At 46.7% G+C, this 23,067-nt stretch overlaps 1 protein-coding gene across 2 annotated transcripts in view; it reads left to right on the forward strand.

The window, feature by feature from the left end:
- micu1 (mitochondrial calcium uptake 1) overlaps nt 1-23,067 on the forward strand; it is a 113,051-nt gene that overhangs the window by 87,609 nt on the left and 2,375 nt on the right. The window contains exons 7-10 of one of the 2 annotated variants that reach the window (XM_038990997.1): nt 2,123-2,205; nt 5,553-5,670; nt 5,898-5,980; nt 10,868-11,005. In XM_038990997.1, the coding sequence (XP_038846925.1) occupies nt 2,123-2,205; nt 5,553-5,670; nt 5,898-5,980; nt 10,868-11,005 (422 nt within the window). The remainder of the gene's footprint in view (nt 1-2,122; nt 2,206-5,552; nt 5,671-5,897; nt 5,981-10,867; nt 11,006-23,067) is intronic. The other variant, XM_038990998.1, reaches the window with a different exon arrangement.

The following is a 23,067-nucleotide window of genomic DNA, read 5'->3' on the forward strand; positions in this document are numbered from 1 at the left end:
AGTGAAGGCCTGAACCCAGTAACCCCTGTTGATGTGTGTAGTGAAGGCCTGAACCCAGTAACCCCTGTTGATGTGTGTAGTGAAGGCCTGAACCCAGTAACCCCTGTTGATGTGTGTAGTGAAGGCCTGAACCCAGTAACCCCTGTTGATGTGTGTAGTGAAGGCCTGAACCCAGTAACCCCTGTTGATGTGTGTAGTGAAGGCCTGAACCCAGTAACCCCTGTTGATGTGTGTAGTGAAGGCCTGAACCCAGTAACCCCTGTTGATGTGTGTAGTGAAGGCCTGAACCCAGTAACCCCTGTTGATGTGTGTAGTGAAGGCCTGAACCCAGTAACCCATGTTGATGTGTGTAGTGAAGGCCTGAACCCAGATGTTACAGGGCCTTCAGAAGTATTCACACCCGGCCTCCCGAGTGACACCACGGTCTAAGGCACTGCATCGCAGTGCTCGAGGCGTCACTACAGACCCGGGTTCGATCCCAGGATGTGTCACATCCAGCCGTGATGGAGAGTCCCATAGGGCAGTGCACAATCGTCCGGGTTAGGGGGGGCTTTACTTGACTCATCACACTCTAGCGACTCCTTTTGGCGAGCCGGGCGCCTGCAGGCTGACTCGGTCGTCAGTTGAACTCAGACACATTTGTGCAACTGGCTTCCGAGTTAAGCGGGCAGAGATGAGACGAGATTACATATTGTCCTCCCCAATTTCATTCACACACCTGGACTTTTTCCACATTTTGTTATGTTACAAAGTGGATTAAAATAGATTTAATTGCCATTTTGTTGGTCAACGATCTAAACAAAATACTCTGTCAAAGTGGAATAACAATTCTAACATTTTGTTAAACATGTCTGAAAAATAAAACCGTAATGCATCTTGATTAAATAAGTATTTAACCCCCTGAGTCAATACATGTTAGAATCACCTTTGACAGCTGTGAGTCTTTCTGGGTAAGTCTTTACACCTGGATTGTACAATATTTGCACATTATTATTTGTTAAAAAAAAAAATGAAGCTCTTAAGTTGGTTGTTGATCATTGCTAGACAGCCATTTTCTAGTCTTGCAGTAGATTTTCAATCTGATTTAAGTTAAAACTGTAACTTGGCCACTCAGGAACATTCAATGTCTTCTTGGTAAACAACTCCAGTGTAGATTTGGCCTTGTGTTTTAGGTTATTGTCCTGCTGAAAGGTGAATTTGTCTCCCAGTGTCTGTTGGAAAGCAGACTGAACCTGTTTTCCTCTAGGAGTTTCCTGTGCTTAGCTCTATTGAGTCTATTTTTATCCTAAAAAACGCCCTAGACCTTGCTGATGACAAGCATACCCATAACATGATGCAGCCACCACTATGCTTGAAATATGGTACTCATTTATGTGTTGTACAAATTTAACTTTGTATTCAGGACATAAATTAACTTTAAGTGCCCTTCTTTGCGAGGCATTGGAAAAACCTCCCTGGTCTTGTGGTTAAATCTGTGTTTTAAATTCACTGTTCGACGGCGGGAGCTTACAGATAATTGTATGTGCCTGGGGTACAGAGATGAGGTAGTCATTCAAAAATTGTGGTTTGTTAAGCAAACCTTGACTCCTGAACTTATTTAGGCGTTGCCATAACAACGGGGTTGAATACTTACTGACTCAAAACATTTCATCTTTTCATTCATTTTTTAAAACGAATTTGTAAACATTTCTAAAAACCCGAGTTTGAGGTATTGTGTGTAGGCCAGTGACACAATCTAAATTTAATCCGTTTTTAAATTCAGGCTGTAACACGACAACATGTGGAAACCGTCCAAGTAGTGTGAATACAATCTGAAGGCTCTGTAGGTGTTGGTCTCACGTTGTGAATTACTCCTGTGAGTCATATTATTGTTAGTCCCATAGAAATAATAGGAGCAGAATGGACAAAGGCCCAATGAAGACCTTGTATTTTTTTTGTGTATGTTTGTAAGTTGTTCCTGGTGCAGTGGAACCAGTGGGAACAGTCAACCCTGCTAATTTGCTTTACCTGGCAAACCCAGAGCAAATTATCAAAGTATTTCAGAGAGTTGATGTAGTATTTGAACCCAGGTCTGATCGTGAGATGTAATGTAGTGTTTCTCGCCTGTGTGTTTCTCTCTCAGCGCCACAGAGGAATTTTGAGATCGCCTTCAAGATGTTTGACCTGAACGGAGACGGAGAGGTGGACCTGGAGGAGTTTGAACAGGTCAACAAACAACTATAGCAATACCATCATACAGCCCTCATAAGCAGCTGTCTTTTGGACTTACAGTCAATACTACGGTCAATACTACGGCCATTACGGTCAATACTACGGTCAATATTACGGCCATTACGGTCAATACTACGGCCATTACGGTCAATACTACGGCCATTACGGTCAATACTACGGTCAATACTACGGCCATTACGGTCAATACTACGGTCAATATTACGGCCATTACGGTCAATACTACGGTCAATACTACGGTCAATACTACGGCCATTACGGTCAATACTACGGTCAATATTACGGCCATTACGGTCAATACTACGGTCAATACTACGGTCAATACTACGGCCATTACGGTCAATACTACGGTCAATACTACGGCCATTACGGTCAATACTACGGTCAATACTACGGTCAATACTACGGCCATTACGGTCAATACTACGGTCAATATTACGGTCGACGCCACGGTGCTAACAGCGTCAATAGAACAGGACTCCAGACCTGGATCACATGACGTTATTAGCTCACACACAGCAGGCCTACGACGTTTTTGTTAGGGATCATCCTGAGTCCTGTACCATGAGTTTATTAGAAAATAGCTAGTACCCTTTCGACCAATCAGAATTATCTACTCAGCCAAGCTGTGAAACGCACACACCTGACTGACTGACTGACTGCCTGCCTGCCTGCCTGCCTGAAACCCCTGTATTGTGTTCAATATACTGTCATATTGCTTCTCTTCTCCTAGGGGACATAGATAAATGGTTTGAGAATGCAGGCTGTATCAGTATCCATACCATCTGGTAGGGGCTGTTCTATATTTATAACAGAAGAAGAGAAGCTCTATATATATATATACTACACACAGTGGCTGCATAACAAATCGCACCCTGTCCCTAATAAAGAGCACTACTCCCCATGGGGTGTGGTCTAAAGTAGTGCACTATATAGGGAATAGGGCCCTGGTCTAAAGTAGTGCACTATATAGGGAATAGGGCCCTGGTCTAATGTAGTGCACTATAAAGGGAATAGGGCCCTGGTCTAAAGTAGTGCACTATATAGGGAATAGGGCCCTGGTCTAATGTAGTGCACTATAAAGGGAATAGGGTCCTGGTCTAATGTAGTGCACTATAAAGGGAATAGGGCTCTGGTCTAATGTAGTGCACTATAAAGGGAATAGGGTCCTGGTCTAAAGTAGTGCACTATAAAGGGAATAGGGCTCTGGTCTAATGTAGTGCACTATAAAGGGAATAGGGTCCTGGTCTAATGTAGTGCACTATAAAGGGAATAGGGTCCTGGTCTAATGTAGTGCACTATAAAGGGAATAGGGCTCTGGTCTAATGTAGTGCACTATAAAGGGAATAGGGTCCTGGTCTAAAGTAGTGCACTATAAAGGGAATAGGGCTCTGGTCTAATGTAGTGCACTATAAAGGGAATAGGGTCCTGGTCTAATGTAGTGCACTATAAAGGGAATAGGGCTCTGGTCTAATGTAGTGCACTATAAAGGGAATAGGGCTCTGGTCTAATGTAGTGCACTATAAAGGGAATAGGGCTCTGGTCTAATGTAGTGCACTATAAAGGGAATAGGGCTCTGGTCTAATGTAGTGCACTATAAATGGAATAGGGCCCTGGTCTAATGTAGTGCACTATAAATGGAATAGGGCCCTGGTCTAATGTAGTGCACTATAAATGGAATAGGGCCCTGGTCTAATGTAGTGCACTATAAAGGGAATAGGGCTCTGGTCTAATGTAGTGCACTATAAAGGGAATAGGGCTCTGGTCTATAGTAGTGCACTATAAAGGGAATAGGGCTCTGGTCTAATGTAGTGCACTATAAAAGGGAATAGGGCTCTGGTCTAATGTAGTGCACTATAAAGGGAATAGGGCTCTGGTCTAATGTAGTGCACTATAAAGGGAATAGGGCTCTGGTCTAATGTAGTGCACTATAAATGGAATAGGGCCCTGGTCTAATGTAGTGCACTATAAATGGAATAGGGCCCTGGTCTAATGTAGTGCACTATAAATGGAATAGGGCCCTGGTCTAATGTAGTGCACTATAAATGGAATAGGGCCCTGGTCTAATGTAGTGCACTATAAATGGAATAGGGCTCTGGTCTAATGTAGTGCACTATAAAAGGGAATAGGGCCTCTGGTCTAATGTAGTGCACTATAAAAGGGAATAGGGCTCTGGTCTAATGTAGTGCACTATAAAGGGAATAGGGCTCTGGTCTAATGTAGTGCACTATAAAGGGAATAGGGTCCTGGTCTAATGTAGTGCACTATAAAGGGAATAGGGCTCTGGTCTAATGTAGTGCACTATAAAGGGAATAGGGCTCTGGTCTAATGTAGTGCACTATAAAGGGAATAGGGTGTCATTCAGGACAACAGAGAGGTGTAATACCATAGTGTCTCCCTCTGATTCCTTTCACATTACACTCTCAGAAAGAGCAGATGATTTTATTTTTCCTGCGTAGAGTTAATTTCTTTGTATGTCCAACTGTGAAAGAATAATTGGTTCAGGCCCATAATGGAATCCTCTTGCACGACACACTGTGCTCTCGCTATGAAGCTAAATTATGTTGCTACAGTATGTTTGGTTCATGTGGGATTGATTTCAATATAATACAATACATTATTTGGTTTAATTACGTTTTTGACTGGATCAAAGGATCAGCCAGTGGCATTCACAGATTAAATGATTAAGTTTTGTAATGGTTTTAATTGGTCCATATCAAGACCGTATCTGTTCCCTCAGGTCTCAGACCAGTATGGGCATGTGTCATCGGGACCGTTCCACTGCTGACAACACTGTAGTAATAATGTCCCCCCCCATCTCTCCTCCTCCCCTCTCTCTCCCCTCTCTCTCTCTCTCCTCCCCTCTCTCTCTCTCTCCTCCCCTCTCTCTCTCTCCTCCCCTCTCTCTCTCTCTATTTCCCTCCCCTCTCTCTCCTCCCCTCTCTCTATTTCCCTCTCCCTCCTCCCCTCTCCCTCCTCCCCTCTCCCTCCTCCCCTCTCTCTCTCTCTCCTCCCCTCTCTCTCTCTCTATTTCCCTCCCCTCTCTCTCCTCCCCTCTCTCTCTATTTCCCTCCCCTCCCTCCTCCCCTCCCCTCTCTCTCTCCCCTCCCCTCTCTCTCTCTCCTCCCCTCTCTATCTCTCTCTCCTCCCCTCTCTCTATATTTCCCTCCCCTCCCCTCCTCTCTCTCTCCTCCCCCCTCTCTCTCTCCTCCCCTCTCTCTCTCTCCTCTCAGTTTAAGGGCTTTATGGGAAACATATGTTAACTTTGCCAAAGCAAGTGAAGTAGATAATAAACAATAAAACATCTCTCTCTCTCTCCTCAGGTCCAGAGTATCATCAGGTCTCAGACCAGTATGGGGATGCGTCATCGGGACCGCTCCACTACGGGTAACACCCTGAAGACTGGCGGCTGCAGCTCCGCTCTTACCACATACTTCTTCGGTCAGTCAACCAACCAGTCAGTCAACCAGTCAACCAGTCAACCAGTCAGTCAACCAGTCAGTCAGTCAGTCAGTCAGTCAGTCAGTCAGTCAGCATTTCACGGAAACAAATGTAAGGAAAACAATAAATAATAGCCAGAGGTAATAAACTGAAAGATGAAATAAATAAGATGAATAAAACAAAATGGATTCCTTTTTAAAAATGTCCACCATTTCTTCTCTCTTCAGGCGCCGACCTGAAGGGCAAACTGACCATCGGCCACTTCCTGGAGTTCCAGCGAGAGCTACAACATGATGTCCTTAAACTAGAGGTATGGGGGGGGGGGGGGGGGGGGCAGAAACAGGAAGCTAATGAGGAGAGATTGAAGGCAGAGTGGTAAGAGAGGATTAACAGACAGAAGGAAGGACTGAGACGGGGAGTAATGGGCATGGAAGTATGGAGAGAAGGGGGAGGGAGGGAAGTGTGTGTGGGGGGGTGTATATCTGGGCATGTGTGAATTGATGAGGCATCCGTCCTTGAGGAGGCTGTCTGGGCTTTTGTTCCCTCATTCTCAGTGACTGTCCCCTATCCCATCTATACCTCTACCCTACATACCTGCTCTCTGCCTCCACAGCACAGCTGAGAAGCTGCAACACAAAGACTGTGTTCTTTTGTCAAACTGCCAGTACAGTGCAGTCTGTATAAAGTGATCACATCAGTGCAGGACAATTTGTTCATCACTGTAAACGGTTAATTACTTCCTATTTAAACCACAGTCCCTGTAATGATGTTGTGGTCTGGAGTTGGCCTCCTTGTATATTAGTCTCTCGACGTTCTATCGGTGGAGTTAGAATACTGGAGATATGATCATTGTGAAACGGTAGTGTTCTAACGTGGATAATTGTTCTTCTTTGTTTAGTCCTCCTCTCTCTCTCTCGTTCTCTTTCTGAGAGGTGGTAATCGCTGAGCCAGAAGCCGTTCCTAGGTTCATTCATCCACTTTAGAAACTCTCTCTCTCGTTCTCTTTCTGAGAGGTGGTAATCGCTGAGCCAGAAGCCGTTCCTAGGTTCATTCATCCACTTTAGAAACCCTCTCTCTCTTGTTCCTTTTCTCTCTTGTTCCTTTTCTCTCTTGTTCCTTTTCTCTCTTGTTCCTTTTCTCTCTTGTTCCTTTTCTCTCTTGTTCCTTTTCTCTCTTGTTCCTTTTCTCTCTTGTTCCTTTTCTCTCTTGTTCCTTTTCTCTCTTGTTCCTTTTCTCTCTCGTTCCTTTTCTCTCTTGTTCTCTTTCTTTCCTTCTTCCAATTTAGTTTGCTTTATTGGCATGACGTAACAATGTCCATATTGCCAAAGCTTACGTTGGATATTTACAATATGAAAATAATAAGAATCAAAAATTGTCAACGGGACAACAGTAACAACAATAACCAAGGGTCAAAATAACCAACACATTCAACAATAACAATAAACATACAGTAGAGGACATGTGCAGGTTGATTGGTCTGTCAGACACTGTCCCTCAACTTATGGCAGGCAGCAATGTAGTGCGCTGCCAACCCACAGCTCTCTGCGTCCTCCTCCAACAGTACGGGTAGCCTACTCTCATCAGAGAGGTCTTTGAAACCTTGGTTTCAAATTTGGGGAAATGACACTGATTTCTCTCGTTCTCTCTCTCTCTCTCTCTCGTTTTCTCCTAAATATACTGCGTAGCAGCAGGTGCAGTGAAACTTGAACACAGTAGTACGAGAATGTATTTTCTCTGTTCTATTCCAAGGCGCCATTCGGGAGCCATGTTGTTGCTTAGCTCTACTCCATGTATTTCAATCATGTGCTTGTCATTAGTCCTTGCCAATGACAAGTATACCCATAACATGATGCAGACACAACCATGCTTGAAAATGTGTTTTTGGCCATCTATTGGTGCATTGCTACCAATAGGTGCCCTTATTTTGCGAGTCATTGGAAAACCTCCTTGGTCTTTGTGGTTGAATATGTGTTTGAAATTCAATGCTTGACTGAGGGACCTTACAGATGTGTGGGGTACAGAGATGAGGTGCAGAAACCTTGTTTAACAGAAACCTTGTTTAACTAGGCAAGTCAGTATAGAACAAATTCTTAGTTACAATGGCCTACACCGTCCAAACCCAGACCACGCTGGGCCAATTGTGCACCGCCCTATTGGACTCCCGGTTGTGATGCAGCCTGGAATCGAACCAGGGTCTGTAGTGACGCCTCAAGCACTGAGATGCAGTGCCTTAGACCGCTGCGGCATTCGGGAGCTATGTTGTTGTCTTACTCCCCTGTGTGTGAGTCATATTATTGTGTTAAAAAAGCAGAATGGACAAAAGCCCAATAAGAAGGTGTTTGTGCCTGGTGCAGTGGAACCAATGGAACAGTCACTGAATGTGGGAAAAGTCAAGGGGTGTGAATACTTACTGAAGGCACTGTGTGTGTGTGTGTAACATAAAGGACCGCTGCTTAGTGCTTATTAATGCAGAAATAAATGGACTTTAATGACTGTTACCCAGTCAGATCCTGACCTTTTCATAATGCTCCACAGACTGACCCAGGACTGACCCCGGATCAGCACTTAGAGCCACTTCTCCCTCTCTGCTGATGTCAATAGGTTCCTCATCACCATCTTCTACATTCTGACTAGAATGTATGACATCGCAATACCCCACAATGACATCGCAATACCCCACAATGACATCACAATACCCCACAATGACATCACAATACCCCATAATGACAAAGCGAAAACAGGTTTTTAGACATTTTTGCGAATGTATTAAAAACAAAAATACCTTATTTACATAAGTGTTCAGAGCCTTTGCTATGAGACTCTAAATTGAGTTCAGGTGCATCATGTTTCCATTGATCATCCTTGAGATGTTTCTACAACTTGATTGGAGTCCACCTGTGGTAAATTCAATTGATTGGACATGATTTGGAAAGGCACACACCTGTTTATATAAGGTCCCACAGTTGACAGTGCATGTCAGAGAAAAAACCAAGCCATGAGGTCGAAGGAATTGTCTGTAGAGCTTCGAGACAGGATTGTGTCGATGCACCAAAACATTTTTGAAGCATGGAAGATCCCTAAGAACACAGTGGCCTCCGTCATTCTTAAATGGAAGAAGTTTGGAACCACCAAGGCTCTTCCTAGAGCTGGCCGCCCGGCCAAACCGAGCAATCGGGGGAGAAGGGCCATGGTCAGGGAGGTGACCAAGAACCTGATGGTCACTCTGACAGAGCTCCAGAGTTCCTCTGTGGAGATGGGAGAACCTTCCAGAAGGACAACCATCCCTGCAGCACTCCACCAATCAGGCCGTTATGGTAGAGTGACCAGACGGAAGCCACTCCTCAGTAAAAGGCACATAACAGCCCACTTGGAGTTTGCCGAAAGGCACCTAAAGGACTCTCAGACCATGAGAAACAAGATTTAGTTCTTTGGCCTGAATGCCAAGGGTCACGTCTGGAGGAAACCTGCCATCCCTACAGTGAAGCATGGTGGTGGCAGCACCCCTACAGTGAAGCATGGTGGTGGCAGCACCCCTACAGTGAAGCATGGTGGTGGCAGCATCCCTACAGTGAAGCATGGTGGTGGCAGAATCATGCTTCACTGTAGGGATGGTGCCAGGCTTTTGGAACCTAAAGTTGTCAAATTCACCTATACACTATATATACAAAAGTATGTGGACACCCCTTCAAATATGTGGATTCGGCTATTTCAGCAACACCCATTGCTGACAAGTGTATACAATTGAGCACACAGCCATGCAATCTCCATAGACAAACATTGGCAGTAGAATGGCCCGTACTGAAGAGCACAGTGACTTTCACAGGATGCCACCTTTCCAACAAGTCAGTTGGGCCCTGCTAGAGCTGCCCCGGTCAACTGTAAGTGCTGTTATTGTGAAGTGGAAGCATCTAGGAGCAACAACGGTTCAGCCGTGAGGTGGTAGGCCACACAAGCTCACAGAACAGGACCACTGAAATGCTGAAGCGAGTCTGTCTTCGGTTGCAACACTCACTACTGAGTTCCAAACTCAAACTGGAAGCAACGTCAGCACGATAACTTTTAGTTGGGAGCTTCATGAAATGTGTTTTCATGGCCGAGCAGCCGCACACAAGCCTAAGATCACCATGCGCGATGCCAAGTGTCGGCAGAAGTGGTGTAAAGCTCACCGCCATTGGACTCTGAAGCAGTGGAAACACGTTCTCTGGAGTGATGAATCGTGTTTCATCATCTGGCAGTCAGACGAACAAACCTGGGTTTGGCGGATGCATGGTGAACGCTACCCGTCCCAAGGCATAGGCCAACTGTAAAGTTTGGTGGAGGAGGAATAATGGTCTGGGGCTGTTTTTCATGGTTCAGGCCCCTTAGTTCCAGTGAAGGGAAATCTTAACACTACAGCATGCAATGACATTCTAGACGATTCTGTGCTTCTAACTTTGTGGCAACAGTTTGGGGAAGGCCCTTTCCTGTTTCAGCATGACAGTGACCCTGTGCATAAAGAGAGGTCCATACAGAAATTTTTTGTCGAGATCGTGGTGGAAGAACTTGACGTTTTGGGTTGAATTGGAACGCTGACTGCGAGCCACGTCTAATCGCCCAACATCAGTGCCCAACCTCACTAATGCTCTTGTGGCTGAATAGAAGAAAGTCCCCACAACAATGTTCCAACATCTAGTGGAAAGCCTTCCCAGAAGAGTGGAGGCTGTTATAGCAGCAATGTTCCAACATCTAGTGGAAAGCCTTCCCAGAAGAGTGGAGGCTGTTATAGCAGCAATGTTCCATCATCTAGTGGAAAGCCTTCCCAGAAGAGTGGAGGCTGTTATAGCAGCAATGTTCCAACATCTAGTGGAAAGCCTTCCCAGAAGAGTGGAGGCTGTTATAGCAGCAATGTTCCATCATCTAGTGGAAAGCCTTCCCAGAAGAGTGGAGGCTGTTATAGCAGCAAAGGGGGGAACCAACCTCATATTAATGCCCGTGGTTATAGAAGGAGATGTTGGACAAGCAGGTGTCCACATACTTTTGGTCATTTAGTGTATGTGTGTTAAAGTATTCAAAAGTGTAGTATTTGGTCCCATATTCCTAGCATGCAATGATTGCATCAAGCATCACTACTTATAATGGAAAATAATAGTAACTCGTCTCTCCTCCTCTCTTTCTCCCTCTCTCTCTCTCTCTCTCTCTCTCTCTCTCTCCTCTCCAGTTTATGCGTAACGACCCAGTGGATGGGTGCATAACAGAGAGACAGTTTGGAGGCATGCTGCTGTCCTACAGCGGAGTCCAGTCACGTAAACTCAAACAGATGCAGAAGGGACTCAAGAAGATGTTCAAAGATGCTCAGGTACAGAGACAGACTGACGGGTAATACATCACAGTGAAGGGGTAGCACAGTCCTCTCTCTCTCTCACTCTCTCTGTCATCTCTGTGTCTCTCGCTCTGTGTCTCTCGCTCTGTGTCTCTCGCTCTGTGTCTCTCGCTCTGTGTCTCTCGCTCTGTGTCTCTCGCTCTGTGTCTCTCGCTCTCTCTCTCTCTGTCATCTCTGTGTCTCTCGCTCTGTGTCTCTCGCTCTGTGTCGTTGCCCAAACATATGTGCAATAGATTTAAAAAACTAAAGTGAAATAAACAGTAAAAATGAACAGTAAACATTACACACATACGTTCCAAAAGAATAAAGACATTTCAAATGTCATATTATGTCTATATACAGTGTTCTAACAATGTACAAATGGTTAATTAAGTACAAAAGGGTAACTAAATTAACATAAATATGGGTTGTATTTACAATGGTGTTTGTTCTTCACTGGTTGCCCTTTTCTTGTGGCAACAGGTCACAAATCTTGCTGCTGTGATGGCACACTGTGGAATTTCTCCCAGTAGATATGAGAGTTTATCAAAATTGGATTTGTTTTCAAATTCTTTGTGGATCTGTGTAATCTGAGGGAAATATGTCTCTCTAATATGGTCATACATTGGGCAGGAGGTTAGGAAGTGCAGCTCAGTTTCCACCTCATTTTGTGGGCAGTGTGCACATAGCCTGTCTTCTCTTGAGAGCCATGTCTGCCTACGGCGGCCTTTCTCAATAGCAAGGCTATGCTCACTGAGTCTGTACATAGTCAAAGCTTTCCTTATGTTTGTGTCCGTGACAGTGGTCAGGCATTCTGCCATTGTGTATTTTATTTATTTATTTAACTAGGCAAGTCAGTTAAGAACAAATTCTTATTTACAATGACGGCCTAGGAACAGTGGGTTAACTGCCTTGTTCAGTGGCAGAACGACAGATTTTTACCTTGTCAGCTCGGGGATTCGATCTAGCAACTTTCCGGTTACTAGTCCAATGCTCTGACCACGAGGCTACCTGCTGCTCCCGCTGTCTCTGTTTTGGGCCAAATAGCATTCTAGTTTGCTCAGTTTGTTTTGTTAATTCTTTCCAATATGTCAAGTAATTATCTTTTTGTTTTCTCATGATTTGGTTGGGTCGAATTGTGTTGCTGTTCTGGGGCTCTGTGAGCTCTGTGTGTTTGAACAGAGCCCCAGGACCAGCTTGCTTAGGGGACTGTTCTCCAGGTTCATCTCTCTGTAGGTGATGGCTTTGTTCTGGAAGGTTTGGGAATCGCTTCCTTTTAGGTGGTTGTAGAATTTAACGGCTCTTTTCTAGACGTTGATATGTAGCGGGTATCGGCCTAATGCATTATTTGGTGTTTTACACTGAACACAGGATGGTTTTGCAGAATTCTGAATGCAGTCTCAATCTCTCTGTATCTCTCAATCTCTCGGTATCTCTCAATCTCTCGGTATCTCTCAATCTCTCGGTATCTCTCAATCTCTCTGTATCTCTCAATCTCTCTGTATCTCTCAATCTCTCGGTATCTCTCAATCTCTCGGTATCTCTCAATCTCTCTGTATCTCTCTCTCTCGGTATCTCTCAATCTCTCTGTATCTCTCAATCTCTCTGTATCTCTCAATCTCTCGGTATCTCTCTCTCTCTCAATCTCTCGGAATCTCTCTGTATCTCTCTCTCTCTCAATCTCTCTGTATCTCTCAATCTCTCGGTATCTCTCTGTATCTCTCTCAATCTCTCTGTATCTCTCAATCTCTCGGTATCTCTCTCTCTCTCAATCTCTCTGTATCTCTCTCTCTCTCAATCTCTCGGTATCTCTCAATCTCTCTGTATCTCTCTCTCTCTCAATCTCTCTCTCTCTGTCTCTCTTTGTCTCTCTCTCTCCACCTTTGTGTGTCAGGTCAGCTGCGTACAGAGAACCTACTTCTGTCTGTCTCTGTGTCTGTCTGTTCTGAGTTGCTGCTCTGTTACAACTCACTCTGGGGTGAATCACAATGTAATGTAGGTGTTCATTGATGCCAAGGAGATAACTGGACAAGGGGACACCTGTCTCTCTGTCTCAACCCCACACCTGTCTCTCTGTCTCAACCCCACACCTGTCTCTCTGTCTCAACCCCACACCTGTCTCTCTGTCTCAACCCCACACCTGTCTCTCTGTCTCTACCCCACACCTGTCTCTCTGTCTCTACCCCACACCTGTCTCTCTGTCTCTACCCCACACCTGTCTCTCTGTCTCTACCCCACACCTGTCTCTCTGTCTCTACCCCACTCAGGCAGAGGTTCTCAACGGTTAAACTCTGTTCAGCTACACAGGAGAATCTGTTGGGGATGAACCTGTCCAGCTACACAGGAGAATCTGTTGGGGATGAACCTGTCCAGCTACACAGGAGAATCTGTTGGGGATGAACCTGTCCAGCTACACAGGAGAATCTGTTGGGGATGAACCTGTCCAGCTACACAGGAGAATCTGTTGGGGATGAACCTGTCCAGCTACACAGGAGAATCTGTTGGGGATGAACCTGTCCAGCTACACAGGAGAATCTGTTGGGGATGAACCTGCTCGAACATGTAACTCTCTCTATCCCTTTGCTCTCACTTTCTCTCTTCTCACTCCCTCAATGCTCTCTTCTCTCCTCTCTCTTTCCATCCCCCTCTCCCTCTCTTTCTTTGTCTCTTCCTTTCTTTACGTCCTTCTTTCTCACTTAGTCCCTCATCCCTCTCTCCTTCTTCCTCTCTCTTCCTCTCTCTAGGAGAACTATTCAGTTCATACAGCCAGCTGCTCCTCTCTCCTTCTCTCCTTCTCCCTCTTCCTCTCTCCTCTCTCTTCATCTCTCTAGGAGAACTATTCAGTTCATACAGCCAGCTGCTCCTCTCTCCTTCTCTCCTTCTCCCTCTTCCTCTCCTCTCTCTTCATCTCTCTAGGAGAAGTATTCAGTTCATACAGCCAGCTGCTCCTCTCTCCTTCTCTCCTTCTCCCTCTTCCTCTCTCCTCTCTCTCCATCTCTCTAGGAGAACTATTCAGTTCATACAGCCAGCTGCTCCTCTCTCCTTCTCTCCTTCTCCCTCTTCCTCTCTCCTCTCTCTTCATCTCTCTAGGAGAACTATTCAGTTCATACAGCCAGCTGCTCCTCTCTCCTTCTCTCCTCTCTCTCCCCCTCTCTCCTCTCTCTTCCTCTCTCTAGGAGAACTATTCAGTTCATACAGCCAGCTGCTCCTCTCTCCTTCTTCCTCTCTCCTCTCTCTTCATCTCTCTAGGAGAACTATTCAGTTCATACAGCCAGCTGCTCCTCTGTCTGCTGTCAGCTAATTCAGCAGTGTGTGTGTACGGGGGTGTAAAGCTTGCTTCCCTTGTCATGCTATCTCCTCTCTGTGGCACACCGTTGAATAGAACTCTCCTAACTACAGGAGCGTAATCAGAGGTGTGTGTGTGTGTGATCAGTCTCTTGTCATGATAATGTTTAACTGAGTTTCACAGCAATAAAATAGTTTGAAGCAGAATTCCTGTTAACACTGGAACCTCTAGGCCTGTAGGGACCATCATTCTGATAGCAACATTCTAACAGTGGGATTAATACATCTCATATATGCTATTGCTAAAATAATAATTTGAAGGTGTTAAGTAACATTACAATAAGATTATATTTTTCATTGCAAAATAGCATTTTCATTAGTTTGTTACTGTAGGCAATATGTAAGAACAAAACCCCACAAAAAACACCGAATTCAACTGTTTAACAATGTTATTATTTTGTTACAACTATGAAACGTATATCTGGAACATGCTAACGGCTTATTTTTATAATGATTTTTATTTTTTTTGCAAAAAACCCCCAACCATAAAGACGCACGGTCAGCAACACGTGTGGTCAGATGATGAACACATCTGTAGCCTTAAACATCTGTAGCCTTAATCACTGTAACATCTGTAGCCTTAAACATCTGTAGCCTTAATCACCGTAACATCTGTAGCCATAAACATCTGTAGCCTTAAACACCGTTACCTCTGGAGCCATAAACATCACCGTAACCTCTGGAGCCTTAATCACCGTAACCTCTGGAGCCTTAATCACCGTAACCTCTGGAGCCTTAAACATCACCGTAACCTCTGGAGCCATAATCACCCTAACATCTGGAGCCTTAAACATCACCCTAACATCTGGAGCCTTAAACGTCACCCTAACATCTGGAGCCTTAAACGTCACCGTAACCTCTGGAGCCATAATCACCGTAACATCTGGAGCCTTAAACGTCACCCTAACATCTGGAGCCTTAAACGTCACCCTAACATCTGGAGCCTTAAACATCACCGTAACCTCTGGAGCCTTAAACATCACCGTAACCTCTGGAGCCTTAATCACCGTAACGTCTGGAGCCTTAAACATCACCGTAACCTCTGGAGCCTTAAACATCACCGTAACCTCTGGAGCCTTAAACGTCACCGTAACCTCTGGAGCCTTAAACGTCACCGTAACATCTGGAGCCTTAAACGTCACCGTAACCTCTGGAGCCTTAAACGTCACCGTAACCTCTGGAGCCTTAAACGTCACCGTAACCTCTGGAGCCTTAAACGTCACCGTAACCTCTGGAGCCATAAACATCACCGTAACCTCTGGAGCCTTAAACATCACCGTAACCTCTGTAGCCTTAATCACCGTAACCTCTGTAGCCTTAATCACCGTAACCTCTGTAGCCTTAATCACCGTAACCTCTGGAGCCTTAATCACCGTAACGTCTGGAGCCTTAAACGTCACCGTAACCTCTGGAGCCATAAACATCACCGTAACGTCTGGAGCCTTAAACGTCACCGTAACCTCTGGAGCCTTAATCACCGTAACCTCTGGAGCCTTAATCACCGTAACGTCTGGAGCCTTAAACATCACCGTAACCTCTGTAGCCTTAATCACCGTAACCTCTGGAGCCTTAATCACCGTAACCTCTGGAGCCTTAAACATCACCGTAACCTCTGGAGCCTTAAACAACACCGTAACCTCTGGAGCCTTAAACGTCACCCTAACGTCTGGAGCCTTAAACGTCACCCTAACGTCTGGAGCCTTAAACGTCACCCTAACGTCTGGAGCCTTAAACGTCACCCTAACGTCTGGAGCCTTAAACGTCACCCTAACGTCTGGAGCCTTAAACGTCACCCTAACGTCTGGAGCCTTAAACGTCACCCTAACGTCTGGAGCCTTAAACGTCACCCTAACGTCTGGAGCCTTAAACGTCACCGTAACCTCTGGAGCCTTAAACGTCACCGTAACCTCTGGAGCCTTAAACGTCACCGTAACCTCTGGAGCCTTAATCACCGTAACCTCTGGAGCCATAAACATCACCGTAACCTCTGGAGCCTTAAACATCACCCTAACGTCTGGAGCCATAAACATCACCGTAACCTCTGGAGCCTTAAACATCACCGTAACCTCAGGAGCCTTAATCACCGTAACGTCTGGAGCCTTAAACATCACCGTAACCTCTGGAGCCTTAAACGTCACCGTAACCTCTGGAGCCTTAAACGTCACCGTAACCTCTGGAGCCTTAAACGTCACCGTAACCTCTGGAGCCTTAAACGTCACCGTAACCTCTGGAGCCTTAAACGTCACCGTAACCTCTGGAACCTTAAACGTCACCGTAACCTCTGGAGCCTTAAACGTCACCCTAACGTCTGGAGCCTTAAACGTCACCCTAACGTCTGGAGCCTTAAACGTCACCCTAACGTCTGGAGCCTTAAACGTCACCCTAACGTCTGGAGCCTTAAACGTCACCCTAACGTCTGGAGCCTTAAACGTCACCCTAACGTCTGGAGCCTTAAACGTCACCCTAACGTCTGGAGCCTTAAACGTCACCCTAACGTCTGGAGCCTTAAACGTCACCGTAACCTCTGGAGCCTTAAACGTCACCGTAACCTCTGGAGCCTTAAACGTCACCGTAACCTCTGGAGCCTTAATCACCGTAACCTCTGGAGCCATAAACATCACCGTAACCTCTGGAGCCTTAAACATCACCCTAACGTCTGGAGCCATAAACATCACCGTAACCTCTGGAGCCTTAAACATCACCGTAACCTCTGGAGCCTTAATCACCGTAACGTCTGGAGCCTTAAACATCACCGTAACCTCTGGAGCCTTAAACGTCACCGTAACCTCTGGAGCCTTAAACGTCACCGTAACCTCTGGAGCCATAAACATCACCGTAACCTCTGGAGCCTTAAACATCACCGTAACCTCTGTAGCCTTAATCACCGTAACCTCTGGAGCCTTAATCACCGTAACGTCTGGAGCCTTAAACATCACCGTAACCTCTGTAGCCTTAATCACCGTAACCTCTGTAGCCTTAATCACCGTAACCTCTGGAGCCTTAATCACCGTAACGTCTGGAGCCTTAAACGTCACCGTAACCTCTGGAGCCATAAACATCACCGTAACCTCTGGAGCCATAAACATCACCGTAACCTCTGTAGCCTTAATCACCGTAACCTCTGGAGCCTTAATCACCGTAACCTCTGGAGCCTTAATCACCGTAACGTCTGGAGCCTTAAACATCACCGTAACCTCTGTAGCCTTAATCACCGTAACCTCTGGAGCCATAAACATCACCGTAACCTCTGGAGCCTTAAACATCACCGTAACCTCTGGAGCCTTAAACATCACCGTAACGTCTGGAGCCTTAAACATCACCCTAACAGCTGGAGCCTTAAACATCACCGTAACCTCTGGAGCCTTAATCACCGTAACCTCTGGAGCCATAAACATCACCGTAACCTCTGGAGCCTTAAACATCACCGTAACCTCTGGAGCCATAAACGTCACCGTAACCTCTGGAGCCTTAAACGTCACCGTAACCTCTGGAGCCTTAATCACCGTAACCTCTGGAGCCATAAACATCACCGTAACCTCTGGAGCCTTAAACATCACCGTAACCTCTGGAGCCATAAACATCACCGTAACCTCTGGAGCCTTAAACATCACCGTAACCTCTGGAGCCTTAAACGTCACCGTAACCTCTGGAGCCTTAAACGTCACCGTAACCTCTGGAGCCATAAACGTCACCGTAACCTCTGGAGCCTTAAACGTCACCCTAACAGCTGGAGCCTTAAACATCACCGTAACCTCTGGAGCCTTAATCACCGTAACCTCTGGAGCCTTAAACATCACCGTAACCTCTGGAGCCTTAAACGTCACCGTAACCTCTGGAGCCTTAATCACCGTAACCTCTGGAGCCATAAACATCACCGTAACCTCTGGAGCCTTAAACATCACCGTAACCTCTGGAGCCATAAACATCACCGTAACCTCTGGAGCCTTAAACATCACCGTAACCTCTGGAGCCTTAATCACCGTAACGTCTGGAGCCTTAAACATCACCGTAACGTCTGGAGCCTTAAACGTCACCGTAACCTCTGGAGCCTTAAACGTCACCGTAACCTCTGGAGCCTTAAACGTCACCGTAACCTCTGGAGCCTTAAACGTCACCGTAACCTCTGGAGCCTTAAACGTCACCGTAACCTCTGGAGCCTTAACGTCACCGTAACCTCTGGAGCCTTAAACGTCACCGTAACCTCTGGAGCCTTAAACGTCACCGTAACCTCTGGAGCCTTAAACGTCACCGTAACCTCTGGAGCCTTAAACGTCACCGTAACCTCTGGAGCCTTAAACGTCACCGTAACCTCTGGAGCCTTAAACGTCACCGTAACCTCTGGAGCCTTAAACGTCACCGTAACCTCTGGAGCCTTAAACGTCACCGTAACCTCTGGAGCCTTAAACGTCACCGTAACCTCTGGAGCCTTAAACGTCACCGTAACCTCTGGAGCCTTAAACGTCACCGTAACCTCTGGAGCCTTAAACGTCACCGTAACCTCTGGAGCCTTAAACGTCACCGTAACCTCTGGAGCCTTAAACGTCACCGTAACGTCTGGAGCCTTAAACGTCACCGTAACGTCTGGAGCCTTAAACGTCACCGTAACCTCTGGAGCCTTAAACGTCACCCTAACGTCTGGAGCCTTAAACGTCACCGTAACGTCTGGAGCCTTAAACGTCACCGTAACGTCTGGAGCCTTAAACGTCACCGTAACCTCTGGAGCCTTAATCACCGTAACCTCTGGAGCCTTAATCACCGTAACCTCTGGAGCCTTAATCACCGTAACGTCTGGAGCCTTAAACGTCACCGTAACCTCTGGAGCCTTAAACATCACCGTAACCTCTGGAGCCTTAATCACCGTAACCTCTGGAGCCTTAATCACCGTAACCTCTGGAGCAATAAACATCACCGTAACCTCTGGAGCCTTAAACATCACCCTAACGTCTGGAGCCATAAACATCACCGTAACCTCTGGAGCCATAAACATCACCGTAACCTCTGGAGCCATAAACATCACCGTAACCTCTGGAGCCTTAAACGTCACCGTAACCTCTGGAGCCATAAACATCACCGTAACCTCTGGAGCCATAAACATCACCGTAACCTCTGTAGCCTTAATCACCGTAACCTCTGGAGCCTTAATCACCGTAACCTCTGGAGCCTTAATCACCGTAACGTCTGGAGCCTTAAACATCACCGTAACCTCTGTAGCCTTAATCACCGTAACCTCTGGAGCCATAAACATCACCGTAACCTCTGGAGCCTTAAACATCACCGTAACCTCTGGAGCCTTAAACATCACCGTAACGTCTGGAGCCTTAAACATCACCCTAACAGCTGGAGCCTTAAACATCACCGTAACCTCTGGAGCCTTAATCACCGTAACCTCTGGAGCCATAAACATCACCGTAACCTCTGGAGCCTTAAACATCACCGTAACCTCTGGAGCCATAAACGTCACCGTAACCTCTGGAGCCTTAAACGTCACCGTAACCTCTGGAGCCTTAATCACCGTAACCTCTGGAGCCATAAACATCACCGTAACCTCTGGAGCCTTAAACATCACCGTAACCTCTGGAGCCATAAACATCACCGTAACCTCTGGAGCCTTAAACATCACCGTAACCTCTGGAGCCTTAAACGTCACCGTAACCTCTGGAGCCTTAAACGTCACCGTAACCTCTGGAGCCATAAACGTCACCGTAACCTCTGGAGCCTTAAACGTCACCCTAACAGCTGGAGCCTTAAACATCACCGTAACCTCTGGAGCCTTAATCACCGTAACCTCTGGAGCCTTAAACATCACCGTAACCTCTGGAGCCTTAAACGTCACCGTAACCTCTGGAGCCTTAATCACCGTAACCTCTGGAGCCATAAACATCACCGTAACCTCTGGAGCCTTAAACATCACCGTAACCTCTGGAGCCATAAACATCACCGTAACCTCTGGAGCCTTAAACATCACCGTAACCTCTGGAGCCTTAATCACCGTAACGTCTGGAGCCTTAAACATCACCGTAACGTCTGGAGCCTTAAACGTCACCGTAACCTCTGGAGCCTTAAACGTCACCGTAACCTCTGGAGCCTTAAACGTCACCGTAACCTCTGGAGCCTTAAACGTCACCGTAACCTCTGGAGCCTTAAACGTCACCGTAACCTCTGGAGCCTTAAACGTCACCGTAACCTCTGGAGCCTTAAACGTCACCGTAACCTCTGGAGCCTTAAACGTCACCGTAACCTCTGGAGCCTTAAACGTCACCGTAACCTCTGGAGCCTTAAACGTCACCGTAACCTCTGGAGCCTTAAACGTCACCGTAACCTCTGGAGCCTTAAACGTCACCGTAACCTCTGGAGCCTTAAACGTCACCGTAACCTCTGGAGCCTTAAACGTCACCGTAACCTCTGGAGCCTTAAACGTCACCGTAACCTCTGGAGCCTTAAACGTCACCGTAACCTCTGGAGCCTTAAACGTCACCGTAACCTCTGGAGCCTTAAACGTCACCGTAACCTCTGGAGCCTTAAACGTCACCGTAACCTCTGGAGCCTTAAACGTCACCGTAACGTCTGGAGCCTTAAACGTCACCGTAACCTCTGGAGCCTTAAACGTCACCCTAACGTCTGGAGCCTTAAACGTCACCGTAACCTCTGGAGCCTTAAACGTCACCGTAACGTCTGGAGCCTTAAACGTCACCGTAACCTCTGGAGCCTTAATCACCGTAACCTCTGGAGCCTTAATCACCGTAACCTCTGGAGCCTTAATCACCGTAACGTCTGGAGCCTTAAACGTCACCGTAACCTCTGGAGCCTTAAACATCACCGTAACCTCTGGAGCCTTAATCACCGTAACCTCTGGAGCCTTAATCACCGTAACCTCTGGAGCAATAAACATCACCGTAACCTCTGGAGCCTTAAACATCACCCTAACGTCTGGAGCCATAAACATCACCGTAACCTCTGGAGCCATAAACATCACCGTAACCTCTGGAGCCATAAACATCACCGTAACCTCTGGAGCCTTAAACGTCACCGTAACCTCTGGAGCCTTAAACGTCACCGTAACCTCTGGAGCCATAAACATCACCGTAACCTCTGGAGCCATAAACATCACCGTAACCTCTGGAGCCATAAACATCACCGTAAGCGTTGAGTATGTTTGATAGTGAAAACCAGCATTAAATCAGTAATGGCATTATATTGAATATGGTCGATATGACGGCAGTTACCAATAGTCAGTTATTGTCAGCTCGTGCTGCGTCTTCACTCAATGGCATCAGTTGGATTTAATTTAGCGGTTATCCCTTGTCCAAACAGTCGACACAAACCTTCGCCACTATCACTTGCTTAACACATTTCCCACCAACACGTAGCTTGCAGGTGTCTTGGGTTCTGGTCTTTGTGCATCTGCCCACCTGGCGACGTCAAAGGCTCGCGTGGAATCTTTGCTGTTGCCTTAGTTCTCAAATGTTTCTCACGTAGCTCGTGTGCCAGACCCATGTTTCTCATGTAGCTCGTGTGCCAGACCCATGTTTCTCATGTAGCTCGTGTGCCAGACCCATGTTTCTCATGTAGCTCGTGTGCCAGACCCATGTTTCTCATGTAGCTCGTGTGCCAGACCCATGTTTCTCATGTAGCTCGTGTGCCAGACCCATGTTTCTCATGTAGCTCGTGTGCCAGACCCATGTTTCTCATGTAGCTCGTGTGCCAGACCCATGTTTCTCACGTAGCTCGTGTGCCAGACCCATGTTTCTCACGTAGCTCGTGTGCCAGACTCGTGACGTTTCTCACGTAGCTCGTGTGCCAGACCCGTGACGTTTCTCACGTAGCTCGTGTGCCAGACCCGTGACGTCTCTCACGTAGCTCGTGTGCCAGACCCGTGACGTCTCTCACGTAGCTCGTGTGCCAGACCCGTGACGTCTCTCACGTAGCTCGTGTGCCAGACCCGTGACGTCTCTCACGTAGCTCGTGTGCCAGACCCGTGACGTCTCTCACGTAGCTCGTGTGCCAGACCCGTGACGTCTCTCACGTAGCTCGTGTGCCAGACCCGTGACGTCTCTCACGTAGCTCGTGTGCCAGACCCGTGACGTCTCTCACGTAGCTCGTGTGCCAGACCCGTGACGTCTCTCACGTAGCTCGTGTGCCAGACCCGTGACGTCTCTCACGTAGCTCGTGTGCCAGACCCGTGACGTCTCTCACGTAGCTCGTGTGCCAGACCCGTGACGTCTCTCACGTAGCTCGTGTGCCAGACCCGTGACGTCTCTCACGTAGCTCGTGTGCCAGACCCGTGACGTCTCTCACGTAGCTCGTGTGCCAGACTCGTGACGTCTCTCACGTAGCTCGTGTTTGTTCTCCTCTGGTTGCCCTTTTGTCATGGCAACGGGCCACAAATCTTGCTGCTGTGATGTCACACTGCGGTATTTCACCTGACAGATATGGGAGTTTATCAATGTTTGATTTGTTTTCAAATTCTTTCTGTGCTCCGTGAGAGCCAGGTCTGCCTTCGGCGGCCTTTCTCAATAGCAAGGCTATGCTCACTGAGTCTGTACATAGTCGAGGATTTCATTAAGTTTGGGTCAGTCACAGTGGTCAGGTATTCTGCCACGGTGTATTGTCTGTTTAGGGCCAACAAATAGCATTCTAGTTTGCTCTTTTTTTTTTGTTGATTCTTTCCAGTGTGTCAAATAATTATCTTTTTGTTTTCTCATAATTTGGTCTAA

Source organism: Salvelinus namaycush, chromosome 4 (assembly GCF_016432855.1).
Source record: "Salvelinus namaycush isolate Seneca chromosome 4, SaNama_1.0, whole genome shotgun sequence".
NCBI lineage: Eukaryota > Metazoa > Chordata > Actinopteri > Salmoniformes > Salmonidae > Salvelinus > Salvelinus namaycush.